Source organism: Apus apus, chromosome 19 (assembly GCF_020740795.1).
Source record: "Apus apus isolate bApuApu2 chromosome 19, bApuApu2.pri.cur, whole genome shotgun sequence".
Classification (NCBI taxonomy): domain Eukaryota; kingdom Metazoa; phylum Chordata; class Aves; order Apodiformes; family Apodidae; genus Apus; species Apus apus.
In genome coordinates, this window is record NC_067300.1 from 9,638,351 (window position 1) to 9,657,888 (window position 19,538).

General features: G+C 41.3%; 1 protein-coding gene across 4 annotated transcripts in view; it reads left to right on the forward strand.

The window, feature by feature from the left end:
• The first annotated feature begins 445 nt into the window (after positions 1-445).
• CNTRL (centriolin) overlaps positions 446-19,538 on the forward strand; it is a 32,333-nt gene continuing 13,240 nt past the window's right edge. The window contains exons 1-21 of one of the 4 annotated variants that reach the window (XM_051636210.1): positions 446-675; positions 2,036-2,291; positions 2,727-2,860; positions 3,255-3,385; positions 4,821-4,962; positions 5,789-5,975; positions 6,072-6,265; positions 7,606-7,662; positions 8,543-8,662; positions 9,510-9,735; positions 10,193-10,302; positions 10,792-10,986; positions 13,302-13,455; positions 14,005-14,225; positions 14,915-15,091; positions 15,375-15,509; positions 16,882-17,027; positions 17,464-17,644; positions 17,897-18,076; positions 18,345-18,524; positions 19,034-19,150. In XM_051636210.1, the coding sequence (XP_051492170.1) occupies positions 2,069-2,291; positions 2,727-2,860; positions 3,255-3,385; positions 4,821-4,962; positions 5,789-5,975; positions 6,072-6,265; positions 7,606-7,662; positions 8,543-8,662; positions 9,510-9,735; positions 10,193-10,302; positions 10,792-10,986; positions 13,302-13,455; positions 14,005-14,225; positions 14,915-15,091; positions 15,375-15,509; positions 16,882-17,027; positions 17,464-17,644; positions 17,897-18,076; positions 18,345-18,524; positions 19,034-19,150 (3,210 nt within the window). In that variant the 5' untranslated portion in view covers positions 446-675; positions 2,036-2,068. Of the gene's footprint in view, positions 676-2,035; positions 2,292-2,726; positions 2,861-3,254; positions 3,386-4,820; positions 4,963-5,788; positions 5,976-6,071; positions 6,266-7,605; positions 7,663-8,542; positions 8,663-9,509; positions 9,736-10,192; positions 10,303-10,791; positions 10,987-12,072; positions 12,246-13,301; positions 13,456-14,004; positions 14,226-14,914; positions 15,092-15,374; positions 15,510-16,881; positions 17,028-17,463; positions 17,645-17,896; positions 18,077-18,344; positions 18,525-19,033; positions 19,151-19,538 lie in introns of those variants that run through there. The other 3 variants (XM_051636213.1, XM_051636211.1, XM_051636214.1) reach the window with 3 other exon arrangements.

The window sequence follows — 19,538 nt, forward strand, 5'->3', positions numbered from 1 at the left end:
CATTGATGAGGTCACCCCTCAGTCTCCTTTTCTCCAAACTAAAGAGACCCAGCTCCCTCAGCCTTTCCTCATCAGGGAGGTGTTCCACTCCCTCCATCATCTCTGTGGCTCTGCCCTGGGCTCTCTCAAGCACTTCCCTGTCCTTCTTGAACTGAGGGGCCCAGAACTGGACACAATACTCCAGATGCGGCCTCACCAATGCAGAATAGAGGGGGAGGAGAACCTCTCTTGACCGACTAACCACACCCTTTCTCATGCACTAACGACTTTAATTAGCACAAGACCCCTCAGACTCTACCCTTCCGCCGCCGGGCGCTGAGGTGAAGCGGGAAGGCGGGAACAGGCGCCAGCAGCGGCGGGAGAGGCGCGCGCAGGGGGGCGTGGCTTCCCAGGCCTGCCCCGCCCCCTGCCCCGGGCTCGAGCGCCCGCCGCCGCCAGACAGCCAGACAAAATGGCGGCTGCGCTGCTGGCGCCCGGCTCTTAAAGGAGCCGCAGCACCTCGCGCCTGGCGGCCGGTGGAGACGACGAGCGGCTGTCGGAGGAAGAAGCGGGACGGGAGAGCGGCGCGTTGGGAGCCGCTGCCTTCAGTCGGGGCGCTCAGAGGCCGGCCTGCCTGCCGCGGCGCCGGCGGCGGCGAGCGGGAAGCACTGGAACGGCGTTACCATGTCAACGCAGGTAATCAAAGCAGAGGCCTGAGGGCAGCCGCCCTCGGCGGGAACCGGGATCGCCCTTCGGTCGGCACCGCCGCTGCCCGGCGCCGGGAGGGGAGCTGTGCCCGGGGCTCCGCGGCAGCGCCCGGGGGTCGCCGTCCTGTCAGGTGCGGGCGGAGGAGGCCGGTAGCCGGGCCGTGGTGGCTGCGCGGCCGGTAACCGGGACAGGGCGAGGGGAGGCCCCGGGGAGGGCCCAGCGCTGCCGGCGGGCGCGGGCTGCCCCGGGCACAGCTTCGCTCAGGGCTCCCCCCTTCCTGCCTCCTCTAACCCGCGCCTGTTGTGGCTTTCACGGCAAGAGCACGAGCTGTGCTCAGGAAACCGCGTGAAGATGGCTTAACTGCTCCCCTTCAAACGTGAAGTCCTCCCGGGTGGCTCTCAGGGGCTCAGCACCCTCTTCCCCCTGCCGTGCCCCTTCCAGGCTTGGTTTCTTGGCCGTGGATGTTGTGTCTCCAGCTATTGGATCGGAGAGACTGGCTCATTCCTTCTTTTTAAAGATCCAGGGGAAAAAAAAAAAATCGATTTTGATGAAACAAATCTGCTGGAGACACAATCGCTCATTTAGCTCGAAGTTCCCTGAAAAGCATTAATTTCTGTCTTAAAGAATGTCTCTAAATGTGCTTTTTGTTTCCTGGGTCTAGATTTGTGTAAAAAATCAGTCCCTTGAAGATGTGACCCCAAGGGCTTTCCCGCTCAGCCCGCACACGGCTCCTGCCACGCTCCCCCGGGAAACGCATCCCTCCCTGGCGGGAGGCTCTGGGCACAGGCTCGGGAATTTCCCAGGCAGTCAAGGAATAACTTGTTAGCAGAAAGGGGAAAGCTGAAGGAATGGCAGAGCTGCACTGATTTTAATTTATTTTTTTTCTCTGTTGCGTTTTTTTGTGGGTTGTTTTTTTTTCTTCTATCTGCTCTTCCGGCTGCGAAGTGGGTGATTTCTAGCTTTGGTATTAACAGCTGTCCTCTCTATCTCTGTCCTCTGCCAACTGTGTTAGCCTGAGCTGAGAGTCTCTCCAGACCTGACAGACTTTGTAAACCGTAAATTTGCAGGACATTTACCAAGTCGAGTTACAAAACAGAAAGCAGTTCAAATAATTTCTGGTGTTGTGCAGTAGAATGGTGTAACTAACCAGGTGTAGCTTCCCTCTGAAGATGTGTTAACCCATGAAAACTGGAAGCTGTCACTTATTGGCAAATTTGTTTAAATGTGCTTTTTTGGCACCGTATCGTTGCTGGAAATACTTTCTTATGCCAAAAGGACAATTTCATAGCATGCAAGCCATTAAGATTTAGACTTGTGTACAGACTGATGTTTATTTCTGTTCTTCCAGATATTGGTCATATGATATTCTGACCTTCTGGCGATGAAGAAAGGCTCTGTAAAAAAAGCATTATATAGGAAAACACTGACGACACCTTCTCGAACACCAAGTCCAATGTCTCCTGTCAGCTCAAGTACCAGATCTCCATCTCCTTTGAGCCAACAGACATCTCCATCTCCTTGCAAAAGCACAGACCAGAAACACCAACAACTTGATAATACTGTGGAAAATGTAGAAGCTGCTTTTGAGGATAAGTTTCGTAAAGGTATTGTATCAATAACTGCTACTATGAAAGTACAGACAAGAGCATAAAAAGCCAGTGTTCTGGGGGCTGCACGAGGAAAGGTTTGTGATTGGTTGGAAAGAACCCTGAAAAATTTGCTTTCATCTTCTGGTGCTAAAAGGTGGAAATTCTAGTAATGAAAGCAGTGTGGGATAGTGAGACTTGTATTCCTTGCACTCCACGCTGGCGGGAGGACTGGCACAGGGAGGTCATCCTGTGCCTTTTCCAGAAGGCCATGCCTGCTCACTCCAACAGGTCATTTCCTCTAAATGCTGCTGGTGGGCTCTTTCTTCTCATCCCCTGTGGGTGGGAGGGGGAGAATTTTCAATGTTTTTGCTGTATTCAGTGTGACATCAGACACTAATACAAAAATTGCCAATTCTTTCACTGTTGAAGGCAGTTTCTCTTTCATTTTAGATGAAAATGGTGTCAGTCCAGGAGTGAGGTACATTACTGAAGCCCTTATCAAAGGTCTGTCAAAACAGGAAAATTTGGCATGGATCAGCTCACTGAATCTTTCTTCCCCAAGAGATGGGGATAAGAAATTTAAGGTGAGATATTGAAAATAACTGGTAATTAAAGTAAAAAATTAATTTTTATTTATTTGTTAGTAAAATCCATTCAGTTGTGTAATTTTTTTTTTTTTTTACTTTTGGGTTGTGCTGGGTTTTTTATGGTTTGAGTTTTGTTTTTTTTCTCTTTTTTGTAGATAAGACTGGTCCACTGTAAACTTATAATCTAGTTTTTCTGTTCCAATAGTATAGAAGATTGCACCCAAAGCAGGGTTTCAGAATGCAGCAGTGAAACTGTGATTAATAAAATGTTAGAATACTATGTAGTTTTAAGTGAATAGGTGGTTGTTAAAAACAGAAACATGCATTACTGTTAAAAAAGGTAAAAATTAATAAAGCTGCAATGCTAATGGATTAATTTTCTGTTCTATAGTACATAGAAAACTTGGAAAAGTGCTCTAGACTAGAGACACTAAACCTTAGTAACAACCAAATAGAGAAGATTGAGAAGTTGGATAAACTGGTGAAGCTGCGTGAACTCAATTTGTCTTGCAACAAAATCAGGTAAGCAGAAACACTTCATGGTTCTGGTAGTCCCAGATACAATAAAGCTGACGTTCTCTTACTGTTCTGGTGAGTTCTTTCATAGGTGTGAAGAGTTAAGGTGAATTTCCCATCAGTGTCTCTTTAGACTAACAGACTCTGGTGAGATCTTCTTAAGAAGCACAAGCTCTTGGGTATTGGAAGGATAAATGGTTCTTGGAGGTGCTATTAGGGTACCATGGCTGCAGTTAAACTTGTTTTCTTAGGAAACCAAGCCAGAAATACAAGCTTCCAGATACCATAATGAGAAGTGTATAGCAACCCAATTAAATGCATTAAAAACCAATTAAATTTTTACTGCACAGGTAGCACAAGAAGTTTTCTTTCAGAGGAGGAAGCTGAATGGGCTTGATCAGGCAGGCCATAAACCCAGGAAATTGCATTTTCTTTTTCACATTTTGAGAGGCTGGTATCTTTTCTGAGCAGTATAAAAATGTTGAAGGTGAATGGTTCATGCAATATAAAAAAATTATGTTTCCTTTAATTTTTCTGTTAATGAATTATGATCTTTACACGGGACTGACTTTGCAGTAGAACTGCTACAATTGCAGTAGAGAAGTTAACAACAGGAAGTAAGCAAGACACTAGCATTTCTACACTTGAATTCCCACAACTTCCTCTTTCAACACGAATTGGAAAGGTCAGAGTAGCTTTTAGTTACTGCTCTATCTTTTCAGACTTCAGCTGGATGCAGCTGGTTCCTGCTGAAAAAATAGCATGGTCACAAGAGCACGTGCTACTGTACTTTTTAAAACACGTGTGTCTTTAGATAAATGCCCAAGTGAACTAAAACCTCCTGTATTTTCCTTGTTAGTTATACATTGTTATAATAAAAACACTACAGTGCAGTTCTGCACACTGTCACTTGACAGCTGGTTCTTCCTTTGTATGGAAGGATGTATGTAGATGTGGTGCTTAGAGACCTGGTTTAATGGTGTACTTGGTAGTGTTGGATTGGTGGCTGGACTTGATGATCTTGAGGGTCTTTTCCAATATCAATGATTCTATGATACTATGGAAAAAAAAAAGAATAATCTTTATTTGTGTTCATCTGTGTCCCACAACATTCTCAGGAGTAAAGGAACAAAATTTCCATGTTAAAGTGCAATTACCACACATTAAAATAATTTTAATATTAAAATTAGGAGATGTAAAAGTAAAGGTTATGCCACAAGGAGCAAGTCTTGCTGTGAAATTGTTATCTTTGTCATTATGTAGTACATGGAAGTAACCTGGTGTAATTTAATTAGAATTGTGTGTACATGACAATAAAAAACTGTTTTTGCTAACTTCTTGCATAATAATCAAGACAGATTTGGCTGTAGTTTACTCATAATGCCTCAGCAACACTTTACATTTGCTGTGCTTCATGTTAAGTTGTTTTTCTCATTTTCAGTAAAATTGAAGGCATAGAACACATGCAGAATCTACAAAAGCTGAACCTTGCAGGGAATGAGATTGAACATATTCCTGTGTGGGTGGGGAAGAAACTAAGATCCCTGCGCATCCTTAATTTGAAGCAGAACAAAGTGTCATCAGTAAGTGATTATAGTCTCGAGCAATAATTGTTTAGAATCTTTTCATGAAGTGAACTGGAATATTTACACTGATTGACTGAGAGTCTTTCCACAAAGTCTGTTTTGAAGTACAGCCATTGTGAGCCTCGTAAAATTGTTTATCAGCAAAATTCTTTTGTGCCAGGTATTCAAAGCACAGATCTATATTATGTTGTTCAGGAAAGTGCAGGTTTTTGAAAACTTAGGAAAAACTTGGTGAAAATGGGAAGACTTTTGTGTGTTTTGGTGGTGTCCTTTATGATTTGTGGTTTTGGAGACCTTTAAATTACCTATTTTCTTACATTTTGTATTTAGGACGTGACTAGATTTACTTCTATTGTCCAGGTTAATTTCCATGTTTTGCAGCTACAAAAGGATGCCTATGAAATGAAATAATTCAATACAATTCCTGGAGGAGTCATGCTACTTATGGGGAGACATGAACCAACTTTGTTTGAGTACTCATGATCAAAGTTCCCTTTTCTTAAAAGTTTGGGGGAATGGAAGGTTATATATATATATATGTATATGCAGGCCTTGTTATCTTGAAATTTCCAGGTTTCCAAGAAATTTGCCCTCTTTGCAGTGGTATTTTGTAATAGTAGAAACAATTTTATTTTAGGACTGCAGTTATAATGCTGTGTTTTTTGGTAGGTCTTTAGAGTTTGCACTTTAGCATAAATGATGAAACAGATCCTTTGAGATGGACCTAGCAGAAAATACTCTATGCAATCAGAAATGCAGTCATGGGGGTTGAATTGTTCTTGGAAAGATGTCTTAATTATTGTTCCTTGTGTCTTTGATTTAGCTCCATGATATAGCTAAACTAAAGCCCCTGCAGGATCTGACCTCTCTGTTCCTCAGTGGTAACCCAGCTCTCAGTCTGCCTCACTACCGCTCGTACACCATATTCCACCTGAGAGCCCTGGAAAACCTGGATGGGCAGCCAGTGACAAGGCATGACAGGCAGGAAGCTCTGGAGAGGTTTAACTTGGGTAATATTTTACACTGGAACTATAATGAATGATGTCAAATTCAAGTTTAGATGGAAAAGGTTACTATTTGAATGCTCCTGTCATTTTGTTTTTCAGAAGAGATAGAAAAATTAGAGAGAGAGTTGGAAAACACAGAAAAGGAGATGGAGAACCTCAAACTCAAGCAGTCCAAAGTGCTTGAGCAGCTTCAACATCAAGATGAGGTCAACAAATCATTAAAAGAAAAGACTTTGCAACAGAAACAAAGCTATGAAGACCTACAAAGGGACCTGGACACCAAAAATGAATTGGTAAGATAATAGTGTGCACTAAGTAAATATTTGGAATACTTTTGATGTCAGAATGGAGTTGTCAGTGTATGAGTTCACATGGCTGGAGATTTATGTTTAAAATTGAGATGCAAAACTTGGGTATTTCAACTTTTTAGAGACTGATAATTCCTTGGCCAGTAGTTCTTCAATATTCTTTCTGTGGAAAAAGTAAGTATATTGAACCAACAGCCAGTGTCACTCTCATAATTTATGGTTTATAGTAACTTATTTGTTTGTGTCTAGTATTTTTGTTTGTTTGTTTAAAATGTTGCTGAAAGGTCAGGTATTCCCTAGCTGCTAAATTGCTGAGGTACTGAATTGCCCCCGTTGTTGGGACTTCAGAGTGCTGCTGCAAAAAGGCAAAACATTAAATGCTCCTACAAAAACAGGGTCTGCACACAAGTTGTGTGTCAGTACTACCCCTTGATTTTTATTATTTTGGCCATTGTCCATTAGTGTACTTGAACTTCATTCCCATCTTTCTGTCAAGTATCTGTCAGTGGTAGCTGTAAAATGGAAGGTTTGTGCGGTGGCCCTGGAAGAGTCTTATTGACTGGAGAGAGCTTATAGCATCACAGAACATGCTGAGTTGGAAGGGACCCATCAGGATCATTGAGTCCAACTCCTGTCCCCGTATAGGGCACTCCAAGAATCACCCATGTGCCTGAGAGCATCATCCAAACGCTTCTTGAACTCAGGCAGGCTGGTGCTGTGACCACTGCCCTGGGGAGCTTGTTCCAGTGCTCAACCACCCTCTGGATCAAAAACCTTTTCCTGATATCCAACCTAAACCTCCCCTGATTCAGCTTCCTGCCATTTCCCGAGTCCTGTCACTGAGCACAGGAGTGAAGAGATCAGGACTTGCCCCATGTCTTCCCTTATGAGGAACCACAGACTCCAATGAGGTCACCTCTCAGCCTCCTCCTCCAGGCTGAACAATCCAAGTGCCCTCAGCTGCTCCTCATAAGTCATCCCTTCCAGACCCTTCACCATCCTCATGGCACTCCTCTGGACACTCTCCAATAGCTTTATGTCTTTTTTATATTGTGGTGCCAAAAAACGCATGAAGTGCTGATGAACTTCATGCATTTTAATATATGGCTTTGTTCTTGTTAGATTTGTCCCCTACGATTTTATCCTTCAGAACCTCAGTAGCTCATGTTTCTACAGCCATTTCTTCTGTGAGCACATTCACTAAGCAGCAGGCTGTTTCTAAAATGTAGTTTTCAGTATAGTGAGATTTAGCAGCATATATACTGCAACTTCACCCACTCTTGCCCTTTGGATGACAAACTTTGCTTGCTTCTCTCTCCCTGTAGCTGGTGTGTTGGTTTGTTACAGCTCCCTTTCCGCAGAGCCTTTATTCCTCACTAAAGGTAGCCCCACTGTGCTCCTGGGTTGCATGGTTACTTTTATTTCTAGGATTTATTTGCATGTTTACTAAAGTATGAACATTTGTATAAAGTGTTCCAGTGAGATTTATATTCATGGTGGGTTTTGGATACAATTGTCTTGATTTTTTTTTCTATTTCTCTGTAACACTGTTAATTTTTGTGTGACGTGTCGGTTTTTGAAGTCTTTCTGTGAGCCTTTTCTTCATTCCACTCTGTTCTATTTCTTTTCCTCTGTTAGTCCTGCTTTCCACTGTCTGTTGGAGTTTTGCTGCATGTTCTCCCTCAGGTATCCAGTGAGAAAAGTTGATTTAAAAAGAAATCACATGATGGACCTTTTTTTTTTTTAAAAAAAAAAAAAAAAGAAAAATCTTTAAATCCTAACTAGCACAAGGTTCAGCTAAAATGAGGTACATAGGCTCTATACACTTGGTAATTAAGATATGGTATTAAGATACTTTTACAGTGAGTGTTCCTAGTTCTCACTGCTCATTAGTAGCTGTAAATACATTTGTGATTTGGTACAGATTTTGCTAAAGGATTATACCCAAATTATTTTTTGTCCTAAATTAGTGACAAATTTATTTTCAAACCTTTGCTGCATGGAAACTTAAAAGGCCTTTCATGTGATCATGTGTGTTATATTAATTGTGAGGCTCTTGTCTGCTCTTAGTTGTCACGTTGTATCTTGTAATAATGTTGCACTTTGTGATATTCTTGCTCCAAAATGCACCATCTTAACTTTTCCTGATGTGAGCTTTGTTTCAGTATTAATGTCCCTGCCCTGCTCTTTGCTGAATTGAAATGTGTGTGATAAAGATGACAATTGAATGAATGCAACTTACTTTGTTTACTGATTTATTAGTTAAAGCAGAAGACAGTGGAGCTAACCCGAGCTTGCCAGAAGCAGTATGAACTGGAGCAGGAACTGGCCTTCTATAAGATTGATGCAAAATTTGAGCCATTAAATTATTTTGCATCAGAGGTAATACTTTTAAAATAATGGATCTTTTCAGTGCTGTTTCTCTTGCTCTTCAACTTGGAAAACAGAAAAAAATACAGTTTTTATAGAATTCTAACAGATACTTCTTTATTGAGTTGCAAGATTTGAACTAAACTGAATCTGAGTGACATTGAATGTGTTGAATATTAGCATATTGTATATCAGTATATTGTGTATATTAGTATACATACCTGTATGCATAGGTTTTAGCTAAGGAGAGTCTGTGAACAAACATTTTTTGTTTCATTTACCAAATAAATGATAGTCCTTTCTTCTGGCTTAATTTTGGAGGCCCTTTCACTTGGAGAAATTCCATGAGCCAGAATGTTCTTGAGTTAGACAGTGTTGGAACACTTTTTCTGTTGGATTTTCTCCTAGTAGAGCTAACCTCTGGCATACTTGCAAAAGAAATTTAGAGATGCCTGAATGAAAGGAGCCTGCACAAGAAATCTAAAGCGCAATAATCATTAACTAAGAATGATTTCTTTAAGTTGTGTTTCAGTAAAGTTTAAGTGCAACAATGTAATAGACTCAGTAAAAATCTATGTTACTATTAAGTGTAAATTATTAAAAAAAATGCCTCCGGTTAAATATCCACTTGTGTTACCCATCTGAAACAAACTGATCATACCTCAATTAGGTTTAGTTTTAATTGTTATAAAATAACAAGAATGTTCAAGGCCAGAGAAGTCAAGTGTAGTCTGTTTTCATCTCATTTCAAGTTGGTTTTCCTTTATATGCTTGTTAAGAGAGTTAAATGTATATTATGAGTTGACTGCAGCCATACTTCTGAGACAGATATAAAGATATGTTGCTTCAAACATTTCAGGATGTTGAACTTGATAATGTACCTGGTGAAAGCCCATACATTGGGAAGGCCAGATATAAAAGGAATATGTTTGTAAGAGAAGGTTTCATTGCTAACAAAGCTCAGCATGTGGAAACTGGAAAAATGCGACTAGACGAAAATGACTTCTGTAGGAAACCCCACGTGGAATTGCAGCTCCAAACTCTGGATGAACTACTAGAGGGTAAAGAAAAAGAGATTCATTCAGGTAAAATATTATTTTTTATCAAAAATTTATATATATAGCAATCTAGTTTATTCCACTGATTAAATGCTTGACACTTACTTGACATAAGAATAACAATAGTGTGTCAAAGATTAAGTGCTGTAATTTCTAAAAACTGGACTTGATGCATCATGGGTCAAAACTGTTACAATTTTTTTTTGCTATTATTTTGAGATAACTCAGGATAAAAGGATGAAATACTATTAAAGAGAGAATGCTAGGGAGGCTTCCTATTTGATGCATGAATTTAATTGCATAAGACTCATTAAAAAAATTTTAGACATACTTTTGAGAAACCTGAATGCATTGGCTATGATTATCACTGTTGTAATAAAATGCATTCTGATTAATGTGTAAACAGAAAACATCAATGTTAGACAGAATATTATAATGTATTTTGTGGGATTTTGGCTCTGTTTGTTTGTTTGTTTGTCTGTAGCACAAAGAAGATTAGAAGAACTGCAAAGTGCAATAGGAAATGCAGAGCAACAAGTTCTGAAAGTAACAGGGGAACTGCAACAACTGGAGGATGCTCTGGCTCGGAAAAAAGTATGCAAAGAAGTTGCTACATGAGTAGCAGGAGCAAGCATTCCAGGCAGAGTTCATGTAGAAAATAGAACTGTTTTTTCTGCCCATTCTTTTTTAAAAGGGTGGTTGCACATACGTAAATCCCTTTGTCATGCATCAGAAAATCTTCCAGGTTTTAGGGGGCTTGTTTGTAAATAAGCTGTCAGAGCAGCAGTGCAGTTAAGTGCAACTAAACATGTTCCATGTGTGGCTGCTGCTGCAGTTAACTTTCCACAGAAGGGTTTGGAAGAACACAGAGGTGTGAGTTTTGCAGTGGGTGGATGGTTAGGGGGTCACTGCATTACACTGCAGGAGACTTGGCTGGGATTTGACCATAAAACAATGAAAAGATCATGTTTAGGCAAGCTGTTAGGATAAACTAGCAGTCTGATTTAACTTTCAAAATTGTTCTTTATCAGCTGTGTATTTCCAATTAAACTGTTTTACCCAAGGTCCTAATGCTGTCTCCAGGTATCACAGGCCAACAAGGAGGGTCTTGAACAGCAGTTGAGTGAAAAGATACAAATCCTGCATCAGCTACGCAAGGAAGCTTTAGAGCTGGAGAAACAAATAGAGAAACAGAAAAGAGAAATAGAGAAGAAACAGAAAGAGCTTGAAGACTTGCAGGGTTCCCTTGCTACTGTAAATCCTGAAGATCCAAGACATGTAAGTAAAACTGAAATCTGAGGTTACGTACTGAGAAATGTGGTAAAGCCTGTTTGAACTGATGACCATTCAGTTGTACCTGTTTTGTGAACTGTATATTCTTTTGCTATTAATCAATTTCTTCAGCTGCTATCATTTGAAAAACATACAACTCCTCACTGTTTAGGAAAAAAAAAAAAAGAAAACCAAACAACTTCGGTAAAACACTCAGGCAACTAATTTTCAATTCATTTGCTGTACAGCACATTAAGAACAAGATCTTTATACTTTGCAAAACCATTCTGTGCAGAGCCTTGGTGACAATTTCTGTGTAAGAAATCCTTGAAGCACCTCTTTGTAGAATCTGGCCTTAAAGATTTATAAAGGTCTGTAACTGCTTCAGGCCTATAGCTCAAGCCCTGCTTTGTCAGAGAGCTCTTGTGTTGGCACTAAAGTCTGTTTGGGAGAGGTGGGCCTAGAACAACTGCCTGGAGCAGCAAACGGGCTGACCTGGCCCAAGTGGTGGTGGCTGATGTTGATATTCCAGCCTGTGAACTGCAGATGGCTGAAGGCAGCACTTTGGCTTTCCACATCCTAAAAACTAGAATACATTTTCAATACATAGTTCTAATTCTGAAGGGATGTAATCCTGCCTTTCTGCTGGGGACTAATGCCCCTTCTCTGCTGTGGTTGCTGTCAGAGGTGACAAGGTCTCAGAGGTCTGTTACGGGGCTGGAGCAGAGCATGAAGGGTTCTGGCTTGATAGCCTCATTTTTTTAATCTCCAGGGAAGCAAGACTTTTGATTTCTGAGCTATTAACTGTGTTCTGGTACAGCAAACGTTTGCAAAAGATAAAACGGAATTACTTTTTTAAGTAGCGTTTCTTTTAAAAAAGCTCCTGTCTTTTTTAACGGAGCGCTCTTCAGGCCAGCTCGACGCTTTTAAGTATGCAGAAGAAAGACTGTTTGTGCTTGGCTCCTGGGTTTTTTTTCCCCCAAGTCTCTTTCCCCCCGCAGCCGGGGTCGGCCGGGCCGTGCCCGCCCCGCCGGCCGCTTCAAATCACAACACAGGAAGGGGCGGCCGGGCCAACCAACCGCCCGGAGCGGCAGCGGGAGCCCGGCCCGGCCTCCTCCGGCTGCGGGGCCTCTCCGAGCGGATGGCAGAGCCCGCTCAGCCGCTTTCCAAGCGGAAGACACCGGTTCTGTGTTCAGACGAGCCCTAGAGCAGGGGTGGGGCGTCTTGCAAATGGTACCGGAGGAAGAGAAGACAAAGGCGAAGCTGTAAGTGCGTGCGGGTCCCCGCGGCTCTCGGCAGCTGCAGCCAAGCGACTCAGCAGCGGCTCCTCTCCCCGGGCTGACCTGTTGAATTCCACCCTTGAAAGCCGAGCAGCAGTTCGGCTTCAAGAAAGCAACAAGTTGAATTGTACGGTCGTGAATGTGAATGTCGGGTTTAATGCGGTAAAAATACAGGACGCTGTGGTTTCACCTGTTGCTTTTGTTATAGGAGCAGCTTTATCCGTGATTTTTCTGGGAACTTGTATTTAAAATTCCTGCTGCCAGCTCCAGTTACTTTTGAGTAGTATGGAACGGGTGCTGTTTATTGTGACAGAGCAGTTCTGTGGTTTTCTGAGTTTTCTGGCATTTGAGTTGTCATTTCATACAAGGGAGAAGCAGATAGCACTGTGTTGTGTTGATAATCTAGTTTTGTCTACAGCTGGAGCAATCAGCTAAATTAAATGCATGAGGTCCTGGCCAAGGTCTGTGTGAGCTGTGGCTCTGGTGTATTTCCCAGAAATTCAAATAAATAAATAAATAAATCTGCTTTAAGCAAATCTCTGCTGTAAAGTTGGCCTGACTTGCTCACTGTTGTGAGCATTTTCCTGCAAGTGGTGACCTGACATGTTCTAAAGCATCATCTGCTACAGGGGCAATGCAGAGTGACAGGATTAAAGCTTCTGGAGGAAATCATGTTTGTTCTTGACTGAGAGAGGAAACGGTACAATGGAAAGTAAAGGCAGGAAGAAAGTTAGTAGCCATGACTAATAATGTATAAATGCAGACCTTATTCATCATGCCTGGGCAAGGGGGACACGACTAAGGATGCTGTGAGTCACACAGGTTGCTTGTCTATCTGGGATGCTCTGTGGGGCAGTAACATGGGAAAATAAAAAAAAAAAAACCCAGACACAAAACCAACCCCAAGCACCACAACATATGCTGCACTAATGACTTTTACTGCTGGGAGAGAGACACTGCAGAACTGAGCTAAAATATTGATTTGGCTTTTTTTTTAATCTGCATTGATGTTGTCTCACTTTTCCAACTGTTAATTTATAGGCTCACATGAAAGCTCAAAGAGCAAGTAAAGAGCAGCAGTTGGATGTAATGAACAAGCAGTACAAGCAGCTTGAGAGCCGCCTGGATGAGATGCTCTCTAGGATTGCTAAGGAAACTGAGGAAATCAAGGACTTGGAGCAACAGCTCACTGATGGTAAAGTTTTCTTTGTGTCTTACAGTATTTCTAGAATCTAGGATAACATGGCAATTGAACTGAGGATTCAGTTGTGTTTATCTTTGCTTAAACTAAATACAGAGTTCATAGGAAGAGAGTGAAAACTATTGTTAACTGATCTAAAAAGAGACTTTGCAGCAATTTGATCCTCTAAGTTTTGGAAGCTGACTTAACAAACTCAATGAACTAAAGTGATGTAAACATTTACTATATTCCTAGTCTATGGGAAAGTAAGTATCCCAGAAAAGTACATGAATATAGAAGTTGAGACAAAATTGATTTAAGTGTAAAGGTAGTAAACGTCATCTTAGGTGAGAGGTGGGGATACACAAAGATCTGCAGTTTCTTTTTAACTCTTCTAGTGATCAGGGACCTCCTGGCCCTGAAAATACAGCAGAAGCATTTTCTGGTTCTAGTTACTTGTTGTTACTGTGCATTTCAATAGGTGAAGATTAAGACAGGCACTTTTGTTTGTTTCATGAATAAGTGGTTTCTTACCTATCTCAAATTTGTTTTGTATTTCTGCAGGTCAAATAGCAACAAATGAAGCACTGAAAAGGGATTTAGAAAGTATTATCATTGGATTGCAGGAATACCTGGAAAGTGTGAAGTGTCAGGCAAAACAAGCCAAGGATGAATGTAAGGAGCTGCAGAAGGATAAAGAGTCTTTGCTGCAAAGATTGGCAGATCTAGAGGAGGAAAGAAGCAACCTGGAAATAGTTGCCATGGATGCAGAAAATATGAGGAAAGTAAGACTTAATACTATGTTTCTTCCTAAATTCAGATACCTGTGCATAAGCATGAAAACATAAGCAAATTGCCAAATTGGGAGCAGCAAAGCAGAATTCCTTGGACAAAATATATATTTTTTAATATGGAAACTTCAATTAGATGTGCCCACACACATTAAGAACAGAATTTGACCTTTAAAACCAATTGTAAGACTCACAGTAAATCTCTGCTTTATGGCAGATGTCTCAGAAATGCAGGATTTACTTTTCAGATGTTTCCAAAGATGCATTTGCTGTTGATTTCTCAGTGAGTTGCATTAGTGAAAACTGCCTGGACAGCAGCTGGGGAGGCACGTGCTGTTAGTGTGCATCTGCCCCCTCAGCCAGTTATTTAAAGAGCTGTCTTAGTATCCTGACAAGTTTTATGTAAACCTTAATACCAGGAAGAATGTGTATCACTGTAGGGCACACCTTTCTAACCCAAGTGTAGGTTTTTGTACCATGTCACAGGGGTGTCACTGACCTGACACTTGTCTGTAGCAGTGCCTCCCAGCTGTAGTGGTCAGGGTTGGTTTCTCTATTTTGATCTGTCTGCTGGCACATTGAGGATGAGTTCCTGAGTAAGAGAGGCAGAGAGGCAATGTAATCTTAATAAGAGATTCTGGGTATCCTATGTATGTATTTCTAAAATGAATGTAAAATTCCAGGAGATTACAGTGCTAGAGAGTGCACTGGCAGAGCAGCGAGAAATAAACGAATCACTTAGAGATGCACAAGGGGAAATCAGTGCCTATGAGGCTGAGCTGGAAGCCCAGCTAAGAGACAGAGACACTGAAGCCAAACAGCGAAAAGAAGAACTGGAAAGACTGAAACAACTTAGCCAGGTAAGAACAGAGCTGTTGTGCTGCCAAAGGGATAACCTGCCCCGGGACAAGGGACAGCCAAACTTCCCTTCATACCACATCTCCAACATTGACTTGCAAATAATTGTTTTAGGAAATTGTTGTGCACTGGGGATGGGTCAATTTGGGATATTTGGAGTTGTTTTGTCAGGTTTTTTTAGGAGGGGATGTCATATTGTTACTGTTTAAAGAAAAGCAAGTATTGGGTATGTGGGTGACAGGTTGGGAGTGGAGATACTGATCTGAAGGTTTTCTGTGTTTGCAGATGGAACTGTCAGCTCTACAAGCTGAACTTGAAAAAGAAAGGCAAGCATTAGAGAATGCTCTGACCAAAGCACAACTGGCAGAAGAGAAGGAAAAACAAAACTATAAGCTTCTTTCTCAGTTCAGACAACTGCAGGTGAGGTATTTGTTGCCTTTAAAGTTACCTGTTACATAGTATGTTTCCCTACACCCGCAGTGGAAAGCAGTAAGAATTTTAAAGGATTCTGTATAAATCTTGTTTGGAATTTCAGTAGTATTTGTGGCTTTTCCTGACTTTAATTTTCTTGTCCAGACACCCTACACCATAGTCTTTTATCTGTCTATTTTAGATATTTAGATACTTAGATTGAAATAATTTCAGAGCTGCTCAGTTACATTGCAGGGGGATTGATAAATTGTTTTATGTATCTTACTTTCCCACAAGCTTCATCTAGTATGTGTCAGTAAGAAAACTATTTGGATGCAGAAGAAAAAACTGATCTAATACCTAAAGCTGAATTTATTGCCTTGGTCTGAAGCTGTGATCCTGAGGAATCTTGCCTAATTGCCACTAAGCAGTAATGGCATCCAAGTGCAATAGGCAACAATAGAGAACAGTGCCTTGAACTCACAGGCATTTAATGAACTCTAAGTGTACAGAAACATCTCTAATATAGAGTCACAGATCAGTGCCTCATCTTAACTGGGATTAGAAACTGAATGTTCTTCTTCCTAAAGCTGCTGAAAGGCTCAATCAACTCAAAGGATTTATTTAGACGAGTAATACACTGGGTTCAAAATCTTTAAAATATGGCTGGCAAAGAAACACCCGTTTTCCTTTTATTTAAGCTCTGGGTGATTAAAGCAGTTCCTGCCATTGTGGGAAGGCTGGGTTCAGTCCTTTGTGTCCATCAGATCCCTTTTCCTCATCTCACATACTCCTCAGGGGCTACAATGCCCACCAGAATAGAAAAGATTAGTTCAATTAGATATCAACTCCCTGCCCACGTCAGAAAGCGCTTGTAAGGGATCAGCTTATCAAGGATCCTCACCAGACATTGGCACTATCACTTTTGCTGAAGCTTGCCAACCTGCAGAGAAGAGCTCCAGACCAGTGAGGCCCAGACAGTGTGACTCCTTGGTCCTGTGGCTGGGACAGTGTCTGCAATTGTTCATCCTCTGTTATGGATAGACAGTGTGACAGGCTTGTGTGTGTGTGTCACCAGGCTTTGCTTCTGTAAAGACAGTACTTCTTTAGTTTAAGGAGATGATCAGTTCATTTCTTAAATGGCATTTAAACATGTAAAGGAAAAGGAAAGGCAATGACTGTTTGGGGTCTTCTTCTTGATACTGGTTCAGGCCACACTGAAAAACATGTTTGGATTCTTTATTTAAAAAAACAAAACAAAACAAAAAGCAAAAAAAAAAGCAGATCTGGGTATTAAAAATTCTGTCTTTCATGGTTTGTGCATTTGTCTACTTATGGCTGTGCAGATGGGATGATTTTTTGGTCTTTTTTTTTTTTTTAGGGAGACAACAATCTCCTGAAACAACAGCTTAAAGACCTTCAGAACCAGCTAAACCATGCAGTTGGTAACTTAATTCATCCTGAGGAGGTCTTAACTCGCATCAGTGAACTCAGGCAAAAGCTGCAGACAGGAGTTGGAGAGGTTAAGTGAGTAAACCAGAAATATTGTTAGATTTGGGCATATGAAAGTACATGAGAGCAACAAGGTCCATGTGCTGCATCAACTTGGGGCAGCTCAAACATCAACTTCAGCACCCTGTGGTTGTGAAGAGAACAGCACCTGAACTCGGTACATGAAGGAAATGCACAATCCTCTTCGGTTACACTGAAGGGACAGGGCAAGCCTGCCCACCCCCCCTCAGCCTTTATCCCCAGCAACAAAGAATGGACATGAACAAAGTCAGAATGGTGTAAATTAGAGTTGGGGAGGAGTCTGTGCAGAGAGATGTGTGCAGTGCTGCCGTGGAATTCATTCACAGTGGACGTGTTCAACTTGTGCTGTTGTATTAGGCTTCATTATTTCAGGGATCACAATTTAAAACCACTGTTTTCTGTCTTGGAACCTGGATTGTTTCTCTTTCAGATGTCAGAATTCAACTGATGTTTTAGGGAAAAGCCTTGCAAACCTGCAGAAAGAATTTGATGACATCCTTGCTGATGCTCAGAGGGAAAAAGAGAAAGCACAGGCTAGACAGAGACAACTGCAGGAAGAAATAGCATCCCAGCAGGAAAAACTGGAAGAAGTGCAGGAGAAATATAGACAGGCACGTATCAAAACAATAAAAGCAAGAATAAGACAATTTCAGCTTAGTCTAAGAAATGTAACTTGCAGCTGAAAATCTAATAGTCACAGTGGCAAAGCAGTTCTTTTTCCTTTCCCTTCTGGTACAAAATGTGCTGGTAACTGCACTTCCAAAATAGTATTTTCAATACATCAGTAAAAGAGGGTAAGTTTTAGTTGAAAAAAAAAAAACAATGTATTTCTGGTTGCTTATTCTGATTTATTTCACTTACAGGTTAAAGCTGAAAGCAGGCAAAATAAGAACAAGGTTCATCAGCTAGAGAATGAAATCCAACATTTACATGAAAAAATAAAGAGCATGGAAGAAATTCAGGGCCTTGCTGATCAACAGCTCCAAGAGGCAGATGAGGAGAAGGAGACTATTCTTGCTCAATTAGAAGATTTGGAGAAAAGGGTATGAATGGGTCCACCCACTGTGTTTGCTCAGGAAAAGAAGATTCAGAAACTTGTGAATTATTTTGCTTTCTAAGATAGATCAAATACGGGAAGAAACACAAAGAATAAATACTACATCTTTCCCTTCCGTAAATTGTATTGGTTCCTTGCTTTAGTTTCTTTTCTGTTAGTTCTGTGCATACAACACGAGGCACCAACAGGAAGCCTTTCTTCCAGGGTGCTTTTTCCTTCAAACTTATGAAACCTATTGTTTTCCTGGTTTTCAGAAGAAAATAGAAGATGCCAGGGCACAAATGCAATTTGTCAGTCTAGATAAAGAACTGAAGGAGCTAAAGAGAGCAGTCATCACCTCAGATAAGCTGGCAGCCACAGAGCTCTCCATTGCTAAGAACCAGCTACAGGCTCTTCATGGGACTGTCCTCAGAATTAATCAGGAGCGAGCTGAGGTAAAGCAACATTAATTGCTTGTATACAAGTTGTGCTTTTTAATGCCATCATAGTGGGGGTGTCTTTTCAGTTCAGCTTCAAAGCATTACTCTGAGTTGTCTTGCTGTACAGGAGCTCTTGCTTTGGACAGTGTCATTGTGAAATGTAGTAGAGGAGTTCCTGAGCAAATCTGGGTATGGACAAGGGGTCCTTGCTGAGTGTTAGGTGAGGGAGAGGCAAGTTTAATCTCTTGCTAAAAACATTGTTGTGTAAGACAGAAAAGCAAAAGAGACTATGGAAGTTTGTTCCTAGACATCAAGATTTGAAACATTTTGGCTACAAGCTAACAAAAAAATGCTGCACAGTTGAAGGAGAAACATTATTTTATGTAAACTTCACCAGTTTCTAGATTAAACAGACAAGTGCTGATGCTTCTTAGTAGTCAGCTTTTCACAAAGCTGCTCCAGACATCTGCAGGATTGTCAAGCATTCTTGCAGACTAAAGCTCAAACTAATATTTCAATTTTAGGAGATGGAGGAAGCTGAAAAGTTCTGTGCTGAGGCAGCTCGTGCAGCCCAGGATCTTGCCAGAGCAGAAGCAGAAATAGAATTGTTACAAGAACTCCTCAAAGAGAAGGAAGAACAAGTAGGTTGCAGTGATGTTTGCTCTATATCATATGAAGAGGATACAATACTTAGATTGATTTGTTCAGTAAATTTTTGAAAATGCCATATGTGGAGGTGCCTGTCCCACCCTTTTACCTCATGGTTTCCCAAGTCACAATATTTTTCCCTCCCTGATATCTGCCAAAGAACAAAATGAAAACCTTGCTGACTGGGGTAGCTGAGTTTTAGGGAAAACTATGAACTGTTCACTGGAATGCCTTCAGTTGGGTCACATGAGGAGATGGGAAGAACAAGTTTGTTGCATCCAAGTGGCCTGTGTGCTTTGCTGAATGAGCAGCTGTGCAGAGAGGGATGGGCTTGTTCAAAACAGCTTTAACACAATCTAAACTGAAGTGCTTTTTTTGTTT